At 44.7% G+C, this 12,505-nt stretch overlaps 1 protein-coding gene across 1 annotated transcript in view; it reads right to left on the bottom strand.

Moving 5' to 3' along the window:
• LOC122374836 overlaps positions 1 to 12,505 on the bottom strand; it is a 97,591-nt gene that overhangs the window by 15,762 nt on the left and 69,324 nt on the right. Inside the window, exon 4 of the mRNA XM_043353843.1 lies at positions 2,244 to 2,400. Coding sequence (XP_043209778.1) covers positions 2,244 to 2,400 — 157 coding nt within the window. The remainder of the gene's footprint in view (positions 1 to 2,243; positions 2,401 to 12,505) is intronic.

Genomic DNA, 12,505 nt, shown 5'->3' with positions numbered 1-12,505 from the left:
GCCTATGCGGCTGTGGCTGGGGGCGCCACTGCTCCGCCGCAGGCGGGTCAGGTCAGACGGAAAATACAGTCGGTAACTGGCTACGGTCGTGTTCGGACGGGGCGCGTGTCCCGTATCGCCGGTGCGCGCATGGAGTGCACGGCGCGTTCCAGCGTTACAGTTGGTCATTGGGTGACCTTCCATAGGTCAATAACAACTGCCGAGTAAATCGGGTCCTGCTGTAACTTTTTGAAGTGAGATTTTGTGGCCTGCCATGATCTCAAGAAAGATCCCACAAATCAACGGTTATTCGGGTATTGGCGTTTTCACATGCCATTTTCAGTGGTCATGCCATTTTCAGGACAGATAAAAATGATCGGCTCGATGGTACAGTTTTTTCGTAATCCGACCCTTTTAACGTGATCTATTCCCGAAAAATACCCGCTACCCCTATACGTATGGGGGTTAACCCGCGCCCCGCTGGGGCTCCTGGATTTCCACGCCCTGCTGGAGGTGGAGGTTGAACACCCCGTACTAACTTGGCTCCTGGGTCACTAGCGAAACGCCGTAGTCGGCGATCGAAAGAGCGTAAGAAATGATGAAGAAAAAAAATAATGGTCACTTTTTAGGTCAAATCAAAGGTCAGGTCACCAGAGGTCATCGAACGTAAAATTTCGCCAATTTCCAGGTCAACCTTTGACAGTTTTCGACAAACTGGCCTATAGCTCAGGAAAGGATAGAGCTACAGCGCTGCGGAAAAACGCATTCGATAGCTCTCTTTAACGTTTTTTTCTGATGCCTGCCCTCAGATTCAACCGAAGATTAACGGTTTAGCCTGCAGGAGACAAAAACTGCCAAAATGTACGTTGCTTGCTGATAGTTTTTCTTAAATAACTTGTCACTCAAAACTTGCAGGAGCTCACTTTTATCAGCATCGTGATCCTCCCGTCGAGAAACATCGAAGGTTTTGTTTTGTTGCACATCAGTCGATCCGTATCGTCGAGCTGAACACATCTAAGGCATTTTCATCGCTCTGGCATGCCTTTATCAAAAGTTATTAGCGAAAAGCTGTTAGATACCATTCATGACCTGAAATGACCTCAGGGACATACAGCGGGGTTACGGGTGCAATTTTCCGGTTCAGCGGTCATGTTTAGGTACTTGTAAATAAGAGTGTCACAGTGTTAGGAATGACACTGGTCCAAAAGAGGCGCCTTTCAATTTTCTACCATTTACTTTGCGCCCTCTCCCATTGATAATGGGAGAGGGTGTGAAATTGACCTTAACTTTGGTCACCGACATCAAATCTCCGAGATACAAATTTTGTACATGCTGTCGCCTTTATCAATTCCTGAAAGTTTGAAAGAGACCTGTCACTCAATGCAGCTAAAGCAGGCGTTAGTCTTTAGACGTGACCTCACTGATCTGGTGACCTGACCTTGAGTGACTTTGGTCTGAAATATTCACAACATCTGCAGAAACGATGTATGATCAATTGTTCCAAAATGGTGGCGCTCCGTGCCAACGTTTTTGAGATAGTTGCGAGAAACCGCAGGGGAGGGGGCCTGCGGTTTCTCGCAGATATGGTACCCAAAGAGTCACGGAAAAGTATGGAATTTCAGTAACCGTGGTTGTATCAGCAATGGGGTCTGGTAGGTGGGGGTAATGGCCCTGCCTGGCGCCAAAAAAGGGGGCACGACCCCGGAGGACCTGCCGACCACTGGTCTAGGGTGATCGTTGAGCCGTAAAAGCTCCTGATTTGTGCTAGTCTCAGCTCAAGCTACGAAACTGCTATTTCAACTCAAAACCCCATGTTAAAAGTGAACTATTTCCTTTAATTCTAGCCAAAATCACGCGGCGCTGCCAGGATTCGAACTCACGACCCTCGGATCCGTAGCCCGGTACGCTACCGACTGCGCTACCGAGGACCGCGAACCGACGATCGGAGAGGCGAATCGCGGGTGCTGGCGTGCAGAGAAATTTTTACCCTGTACGCCGTAGAAGCTCGGCTGGGTTTCGTGAAAAATGGTAGAGGAATTGTCGAAAGAAAATTCATCGATCTATCATTTGAGACTAAGAACCATTGATTCCTTCAAAGGTTGACCGAGATATCGCTCGCCGAAAACAGGCCATTTAACATGTAAGTAAACCCTATGGGCTGGTAGGAAATGTACGCCGTGGAGCAGCAGTGCTACCAACTAACTTCGGCGGGGGCCGTATTGGCTGAGCAGAGCACAGTGGAGTACAGATCGCAGCGCGCTTACCTGGGCGCCCACGTGGCCGCGCCGCAGTCGGCCGATGTCCGTGTGCGACCACGGACTGGAAGCCCACGGCTCGGCGGCGCGCAGGTCGGCGCTAAAGTTAAATATCCGTAAGTTATTGTGCACAAACTTGCGAATGTTCCACGGTAGATCGTTGTGCCTGAAACATAAAACAAAGAGACGGGTGTCAGCAACTTTCCAGTTATATTCTGCTGTTATTTTCAGGTGCTTTCATGTTACGCCCATATAGCACTGTAAAGAAAAAGAGGGGAAGGGAAAACTATAGATACCTAATAGTCGTTTTCACGACGGTCTAACCGGCGAATACACCTAATTTGACCAAATCTGCACCAAACCTCTTTTACAACAAATATCTTCATAATGTGAATTTATTTCAGGGTTTTAATTAACCCGCGCCCTGCTGGGGGGGTGTTTGAACACCCCCTTGTGGTTTTTCGCGAATATCTCAAAAACGGCGGCGCGGAGCGCCGCCGTTTTTAGTACACCTTATCATACATCAATTCTACACATGTTGTGAAAATTTCAGACCAAGGTCATTCAAGGTCAGGTCAACAGGTCACTTGAAGTGACCTCACCTCATAAAAACTTTCAATGTCTGTCATAGCTACACCGAGTGACCGATCGCTTTGAAACTTTCAGCGATTGCTAAGAGCAATAGCATGTACAAAATGTATATCTCATAATTTTGATATCGATGACCTAAGGTCAGGTCAATTTTGCGACCTCCCCATTGTAAGTCAATGGGAGAAAATTGAAATGCGCCTCGTTTGGATGAAAGACATTATAAACACTCCCAAACACCGAATTACAAGTGGTTTAGACACACTGAACTTGAAAATGGTGTCCGTGACCCTTGTTTATGCCCTGAGGTCATCTTAGGTCACGAATGGTATCTAACGGTTTTTCGTAAATAACTTTTGATAGAGGCATGCTAGAGCGATGAAAACGCCTTTGATGTGTTCAGCTCGACGATACGGATCGACTGATATGCAACATGACCCTTTCCGGTCAGGTCATGACCTTGACCTGAGGTCAAATTTTCAAGTTGACCTTTCAAGGTCAAGTTATAGTTCAATCGATGCGTCTTGACGAGAGGAACACGATGCCGGTAAAAGTAAGCTCGTACAAGGCTTGGGTCAAAAGTTATTGCAGAAAAACTGTTTTCGAAAAAATCGGCTATTTTTGCAGTTTTTGCCCCCTGCAGGCAAAACCGTTGACGTTAGGTCAAATCTGAGAGAATTACTCAGAAAGGGCGTTAATAGGGCTATCGAATGCGCTTTTCCGCGGCGCTGTAGCTCTATTGGTTCCCGAGTTATGCGTTGGCTTCTTGGATTTTTGATATTCGACCTGGAAATCGGCGAAATTTTGCCTTCAATGACCTCTGGTGACCTGACCTTTGACCTGACCAAAAAATTGACTGAAGTGATTTCGTCATTATTTTTTACGCTCTTTCGAACGCCGCCTTCCGCGTATCGCTACGTGGCCCAGGAGCCGAGTTACAAGGGGGGGGGGTGTTCAAACACCCCCCCCCCCAGCAGGGCGTGGAAATCCAGGACCCCCAGCAGGGCGCGGGTTAAAAGAATAATGTCTGGTAATTTGAAAACAATGAGGTCTATGAGCATCTATGCAAACCCAGCCGACGTTTTTTTAGGAACACAATAAACCAAATTTGACCAAATCTGCACCTAATCTTCACCAAATGTACACCAGATGGCCGTTGTGAAAACGGCTAATATTACCCCCGCATTTCTAATCGGTCAGGTGAAACTACCCTGCGGTTTTCGTAAATCATTCGTGCAAAAAGCGGCCAATCACGACGTAACTTCGAGTACACTCGAGTTTAACAATTTTACACATCCTCTAAAATTGCATGGCCCTGACCCCAAAGAACTTTCACCTGTAACCTATTTCTCTAGACCACGTCAGACCGGAATCGTGGTTTAGCATATGTCGGTGCACATTATCCGTGCGCTTCCATACCTTTTGTGATAAAAAACGTGCCAATATGTGAAATGTTTGTCCCATACATTATGGTGGATGTCAAGGTCACGTTAAGGTCAGACCAAGGTCATTGACCTTACATGACCTTGGTTTACTTTTTCGAGTTAAACATGTTTCTAAAGGTTTTTGGAGCTGATTTCGAGTCTAGCACCCATTAAGCATTTAAGAAGTACAGGGTGCACCGAAATTATCCGGACATCTTTGCTCCCGCTGGAATTAGAAAACAAAACAAATAGGTGCTTTTCCTTTTGAATGACGATACAGCCACGCTTCATGCGACCACATTTACCGCGATGCGCTGGAGCCAATTCTACCGACTGGGTTCTGCAGCCACACTGGGTTTGGTGTGGACGGACGCCGTCTTGACCCGTGCCTACAGTTTGTGGAGGGTGGCTGCTTATTCAGCTCCCGTCGACATAAGTAATCCACGAATTTTCGATAGCAAGGCAGTCGGTGACATACCAGGGAAATAAACTAAAATTAGAGCGCTCTATTTATTGCTCCCGCTACTTCACCGCTTCCCATAGGGTCCTGTGTTGAGCTGGTGTCGAGGCTCTAAAAATGACGCCGATTTTTGTACCCTTCTCACGAAAACCACTCGGACCGCCTGGAAACTAATTGTTCCGCTCTAAAAATTTCATGATCGACGGGAAAATGAACGAGGAAAAGATTGGTCCTGAAATAATTCTGAACTCCCTGTAGAACATATCGAAATATGGCTGCAAACTAGGGGCATGTCAAAATCGACAAAACAATACAAATAAACATACTGGGATTTTTTTCTATTTTCCATGCATCTGTGTATGAAATCAGTGGGTTTTTCGGAAAGATCATCTTCTGTTTAATAAATAATTCCACAATTGCAATCGAGAAAAAAAAACATTTCTGCTGTGACAGCAGTTTTGGCATTGTGCCAGTAGTGTGGCGTGCGCGGTGCTGGGTGGTCGTGGGGACGTAGTTGTGAGTATTTTCGGTGTTTTAAATGGTTGATGGCCATTGGAACCAGCTTTATATTATTTCCCATCAATTTTTGCATCAAATTATTGCTTTGAAAGACCATTGAAACCCCTTATCTCTTCATGAAACGCGACCATATTCATCGTCGACGAAAATGGCGCGGGACTCGATGTGCGTTTCGATCGAAATGAATCGTAAATTAAATAATATTCGATGATAGTATCATATTCTAGTGACACATTTTCATAAAATAAGGCATAAACTTTGCAAGGAAGTCAACATTGGATAATTGGATTCTTATTTTGCTCAAATATCCTTGTAGTAGTCAAATGGCTCAATTTTTAGATAAATGTAAGTACATATATGTTTTGGCTTGATGTTTGCTGTGAAACCACCCAGCCACTATCTGGTTGAATGGTTTTCTGATAATTACCTGACAATCATTTCTCCTTTTCCTTTAAAGAAACTAAAATTCTTTTCAAAGCAACCCATTTTTAGGAAAGGCGGCTTGCTCATTGACATTTCATGTTCTTGTTTTGTTTTTGCTGGCAGTATTTTGATACCTACAATAAATGCAATATGAATTTTTTGCAATAATAAAATCTAAGACAAACCTAAGTTAATGTGTCAATCAAAATTCAAACACCCAACAGAAAGATTGTGAGTCCTTGTGACGTGAAGTAGAATATTCTATGAATGTGTTTTATAGCATATGCCAACTTTTAAAAGTAATTTATTATTTGATACTGATAGCTGAGTATGTGAATCATGCCACAATCTTATTTCATTTTCTGGTTTTGAAATAGCCTGCAGTATTTTGCATCAACAAATGCAACATACATGGAATACATGTTATGTTATGTTATGCTAAAAGTTTGATAACAGCCAACAGAAAGGGCTGTTTCAGCAGATAATGTTTGTACAGCCCACCGCTAAAGTAATGTAGGGTTTTACCAATCTCAACGGTTGGCTTTGACTGGCGATTGTTTAATGCGGAGTGATCGAAAAGAAGATGTCAATAGCTAAAGTTGCAGCAAGGGTGACGATACATATAAGCTACATTCAAAGTTTCATTGTAGTCTGGTTAATCGTTCCTAAGCTTCAGAAGCAGAACATACCCATGACTGAAACCCCACATTACTTCTGCTGTGGACTGTACCTTATGCATTACCTTTTCTTCTGCAGGACCATGCTTCCGCTGGGTGGTCGACATTTGCCTCCTGAAGAAGTTGAGCAACATGAAGACCACCAGATGAGGTGTCTGCAGTTCATGTGGAACTCAGCAGAATACAAGTGTTATGCCAACTACAACCAAAGTGCTGTGATCATGGAGGCATGAACCTCATGACACCACTTCAGATTTGCAGTTGTACCAATGTGTGATTCAAACCACCTGTGGCATCTCACTCAATGCGTGAACAGTGTGAACATTGTGCAGTGTTCAGCTGCACCTAAGACATTGATTGGTGACTTGTTTTGCAATTAGCCACCAAAAGCATTTTTTGGGCTGGCCGCTGTAATTTGTTGTGCACTGCGCAATAGTGGTAGTGTTTTGTCACTTGTCAAGTTGTCAGTTGTGTTGTGCATGTTGCATGTTTCTCTCCCCTCGGCCCTCATTATCAGTTACGTGGTGAATTGGCATCACTCAGTCTCCCCAGATCTCCATTGACTGTCAACCACCTAACTTGAGACGGTATTTGCTAATAGTATCAGAAAAGAAGTGATTGTAGACATTTTTTAGGAATAAGAGCTCCATTTCATGCATGTTCCAGTGGTCATTTTGTCGCATGTCCCTAGTGTAGGGGAAACTGTTGTTCCCTTTTGAAGGTACTCGCGGTTGCAGAAAGCGTTTTTTTTTTTTACGCCGCCACCCATTAATAGGTGACCAGGAGTGCCCCCACCCTCGAACCCAGCGACACACAGTACCCGTCCCTTACGTTAACACCAGAGAAAAAAAACAAAAAAAAACAGTGTCGCGGCACTCCTTACGATCTTAGCTTGTACGCTGGCGACTCTTTTATCATTCAGTACGCCGATGACACCCAGGTTTAAGTCTCTGGACACAAGTCCGAGCTACCTGACCTTATCTTAAAACTAGAGGCATCTCTCCAGTCGCTTGGTGATTACTTTCATTCGAACGGTCTAAAACTTAACGAGTCAAAATTCGAACTACTTCCCATCGGCTCACGTCAAAATCTACGAGATCTCCCACCGTTCACGGTCAAGTTTCGGCAAGCCGTGCTATCACCTTGCACTGAAGCAAAAAATCTCGGTGTCACTTTTGATCGCCATCTCACTTGGGACTCGCACGTATCGCAACTGTCACAGAAGTGCTTCGGCATTCTTATCGGTCTCTCCCACATCCGCCACTACCTACCATCCGGTACTCGCCCACTCCTTGTGTCTGCCCTCGTCCTTTCCCACGTCCGCTACTGCCTCTCCGTCTATGGCAACGGGTTTGCCAAGAACCTCGCCACCATCAACAAAATTCTAAATTTTGCGGCCCGCATCATCTCCGGCAAAAAGAAATTCGACCACATCTCCTCTGTCCGTGCCTCCCTCGGCTGGCCGGACCCCTCCACTATGGTTCAAGCCCAAACCCTAAACATCCTACACAAAGCTAGACGAACAGGTCAGCCCGAGTCACTAGCTGCACTATTTGCCACTAATGCCGAGCGTCCAGACCGTAGCCGCAGCACCAGGCAGGACCACCTGCTTAGTCTTCCCCGCATACACGGCTCGGCTGCGGGGAAGCGGCAATTCGTGTACCGCGCTGCCGCAGGCTATAACGCCCTACCACGCGAGTTCTGGGACATGTCCACCTCGATGTTTACCAGCAAGGTCTTAGAACTCTTATCTTCGGTGACATGAGCTGACACGTCGCTGTAACCGCTTTTAGCTTCTGCATCGTGTGTGTAGTGTGGTTTATGTGTGTTCACTTTTTATCCTCATCATTGCATTTCTTAGCGTGTGTTGACTCTGACTCGAAAATAGCCCTGTGATTCCGATCTCATGAAGGAATGAGTCTATGACGTAAATACAATACAATACAATACTCCCAGCTAAGAAATGGAAAAGAAATAAAAGAAGACAACAAGGGAGCGAGGATATAGGTATGGTATAATCATAAGACAGAAAGTAGTCAATGAGCTCATAAGTCATTGACTGACCCCCCACTACAATCCCCAATAAAAAGGTTAAAGTGATCATGGGAGACCCAGCCATGCAGAGAATTTCACATTTATACAATTTTCTGAGTAATATGCAAAATAATATATGCATACATTATCTGGTCATTTTAGCAGTTTGCTTTTGCTGGAGCCAAGTGAGACCCCGCAGCTAAGCAAAGCTTGTTGCCGCTCGGTCTCACCGGTTCCAGCGATGGTTATTGGGTGATACTTGATACCACAAAAATACACGGTAGGACGTCAATACAAAACACTTACATGTAACACAACGATGTAAACAAACAGCATACATCAACGTACATTCGTAATGCAATAAGAGATGTAAATAACATACATCAACATACAACCATTATTACCATCATCAATGGTATTATCAGCAAGTGTGTACCTATGTATCACTGGTCATCGTACCTGGGGTACAGTGAAAGAAGTGATAAAAAAAGAGAAAAAGGTATTGTAACTGTACAGTGTACAGTGTACCTACTGTACCGTACTGTACTGTAAAAGAAAAAAAAAAGAGGAAAAATTTAGGCAGTTGAGTCTTTAGAATACAGAATACAGAAAATATCTGTAAACAGACAAAAGGCATATATACATTATGATATACACCTTTTTTCAATCCGAATCGGCATCCGTTCATTCAAATACGGCAGCGGGCACCTTATCTCGACAGGCACTCTAGCAACTCGACACTGGAGCACGCATTTCGACACTTTTCGCTGATTTAGAATAGCATCTGTTGATATTCGACCAGGGTCATTGAACAACGGTAGGGGCATTTAATATCGACAACGGGCATTCTGTTTTGACAAAGGGCATTTTACGTCGGCAGCTTGCAACCAAGCTAGACAATGGTCAATTTATCTCATCAGTGAATTAAGCAACTCTTACCTTTTCGGAAAGGCATTTTAAGAATGTTTGTTTAAATGTTCCACGGTACTGTAAAGAGACACTCAATATGAGCGCTTGGTTGCTAGGTAACCACATCTTTTTCAATCCGAATCGGCAACCGTTCATTGGAATGCGGCAACGGGCACCTAATTTCGTCAGTCGCTCTGGAGCCTTAACCCCGGTTCGTCCCTAACATCACCCGCTTCCGGCACGCAAGCTGACCTCATGCTAGGTCATCATCCTTGTGTCATTCTGTGACAATGTGGAAGCACTGGCGAATCCAAAGGGCGACGGGGGTCATTCGGGGCCTCGCTCCTTTCAACACATCTAAAGTTGACAATGTTTTAGCCGTATTTCTTGCATGAAAAAATATTGATTTTTTCAATTGTGTCGATCTATCGACGCATTGTGAGTGGCGCTGACCGGCAGCGCGGATGGTTCAGGTCTGCCGAGATGGAAATGGGCATGTCACCGTAAAGCGGCAACAATGTTTGCAGGACGGCGGTGGTCAGTCTGAGTCATGGTCAACTGTATCTCTGGACAGAAAAAAAACTGCCCTTTGGAAAGGTGGAAACCCTACGGGCTGACCATCGATCGCTTTGGCTGCATATCCGTAGCGGGACAGTTTTATTCCGGCGCCTTGTCAGCCGCCGCAGCTCACCGGTCACTGGTAGACTTACCCAAATGTTTCCTCCGCATGATCCTCTCATCTCACGACTCTGACATGGCTTGCTAGCCTACTCACTCTCCATCCACAGAAAAAAAAAAAACGTTTAGACCTTAAAATAAGCCTTGGCGTATTTTGTGTTCCATTAATCCAAGGAAAGTCTAAGAAAAGGAAAAATGCTATAAATTCTAGTGGTAAGCATTGGAAACGCTTCAAAGTAAAAAATATGGTTTGAAATTTGTTCGATTTAACTTGTTATACCGCCAACGAAACTGCATGACCATTGTCATTGTAAAATGAAATTTGCCTTTTTCCAATGCCCGATGTCACAGTCCTATGCCGTGTGCTGAAATACATTGGCCAGTGTCGAAACCACGCTCATTGCCGACATTAAATGCCCCATGTCACGCTGCTGCACTATGCCGAGTTTGAGGCGTGGTTTGTCGAAAGCGCACTCAAGCTGACGTTCCTAATGCAGATCTGCCGAAACTAACTGACCGGATGCCGATTCGGATTGAAAAAAGGTGTATGCACACATACACACATACACATACACACATAATCTGATACACATATGATACACAATGCCACCCCCCAATTGGCCATAAGTTGTTTCCATCTGGATAAAAAACATTATTTATATTCAAATGTGTCGTCATGCATTCATCTTGGCCACTTTTCAGTTGCGTGAGTTACCAAATAATGCAATTAAATGTTTTTTTTTCATGAAAATCCTTTCTTTGTTTACCTACAGGTGGGATGCTGACAAAGCAAACATCCATCCTCGCTTAACCCGCGCCCGGCTGGGGGTCCTGGATTTCCACGCCCTGCTGGGGGGGGGGAATCCCTTGTAACTCGGCTCCTGGGCCACGTAGCGATACGCGGAAGGCGGCGTTCGAAAGAGCGTCAAAAATAATGACGAAATCACTTCGGTCAATTTTTTGGTCAGGTCAAAGGTCAGGTCACCAGAGGTCATTGAAGGCAAAATTTCGCCGATTTCCAGGTCGAATGTCGAAAATTTCCAAGAAGCCAACGCATAACTCGAGAACCAATAGAGCTACAGCGCCGCAGAAAAGCGCATTCGATAGCCCTTTTAACGCCCTTTCTGAGTAATTCTCTCAGATTTGACCTAACGTCAACGGTTTTGCCTGCAGGGGGCAAAAACTGCAAAAATAGCCGATTTTTTTCGGAAACAGTTTTTCTGCAATAACTTTTGACCCAAGCCTTGTACGAGCTTCCTTTTACCAGCATTGTGTTCCTCTCGTCAAGACGCATCGAATGAACTATAACTTGACCTTGAAAGGTCAACTTGAAAATTTGACCTCAGGTCAAGGTCATGACCTGACCGGAAAGGGTCATGTTGCATATCAGTCGATCCGTATCGTCGAGCTGAACACATCTAAGGCGTTTTCATCGCTCTAGCATGCCTCTATCGAAAGTTATTTGCGAAAAACTGTTAGATACCATTCGTGACCTTAGATGACCTCAGGGCATAAACAAGGGTCACGGACACCATTTTCATGTTCAGTGTGTCTAAACCACTTGTAATTCGGTGTTTGGGAGTGTTTATAATGTCTTTTGTCCAAAAGAGGCGCATTTCAATTTTCTCCCATTGACTTATAATGGGGAGGTCGCAAAATTGACCTGACCTTAGGTCATCGATATCAAAATTCTGAGATATACATTTTGTACATGCTATTGCTCTTAGCAATCGCTGAAAGTTTCAAAGCGATCGGTCACTCGGTGTAGCTATGACAGACATTGAAACTTTTTATGAGGTGAGGTCACTTCAAGTGACCTGGTGACCTGACCTTGAATGACCTTGGTCTGAAATTTTCACAACATGTGTAGAATTGATGTATGATAAGGTGTACCAAAAACGGCGGCGCTCCGCGCCGCCGTTTTTGAGATATTCGCGAAAAACCACAAGGGGGGTGTTCAAACACCCCCCCCCCAGCAGGGCGCGGGTTAAACCTTGTCACCATCAAATACCCTAGTCGTACATGAGGCAACTATTTTGTTTCTCATATCGGGACTTGAGAAGACGCCGGTGGCCGCTTTGCCCCAGGGTATGGGGCAAAGTGGCCAATATGCATAGGTTTAAAGTTTTGTAAATATCTTCCATATGTGAACGCCTTTGGAAATAAAACGCAGTTGAAATAAAAGGTAACTTAATAGGGATCACATTGGTATAGAAAGAATCTTTTCAAGTTTAAAGATCAAGCGTTGGCATCGTGAGAAGCGTTAGGGTGGCCGCTTTGCCCCACCCTCCCCTATAATGGGGAGGTCGCAAAATTGACCTGACCTTAGGTCATCGATATCAAAATTCTGAGATATACATTTTGTACATGCTATTGCTCTTAGCAATCGCTGAAAGTTTCAAAGCGATCGGTCACTCGGTGTAGCTATGACAGACATTGAAACTTTTTATGTGGTGAGGTCACTTCAAGTGACCTGGTGACCTGACCTTGAATGACCTTGGTCTGAAATTTTCACAACATGTGTAGAATTGATGTACGATAAGGTGTTTTTGAGATATT

The sequence above is a fragment of the Amphibalanus amphitrite genome, unplaced genomic scaffold (assembly GCF_019059575.1).
Source record: "Amphibalanus amphitrite isolate SeventyFive unplaced genomic scaffold, NRLGWU_Aamphi_draft 001723F_arrow, whole genome shotgun sequence".
Classification (NCBI taxonomy): domain Eukaryota; kingdom Metazoa; phylum Arthropoda; class Thecostraca; order Balanomorpha; family Balanidae; genus Amphibalanus; species Amphibalanus amphitrite.
Note: the sequence above shows the minus strand (reverse complement) of the source record. Positions and strands in the feature narration are given on the sequence as shown.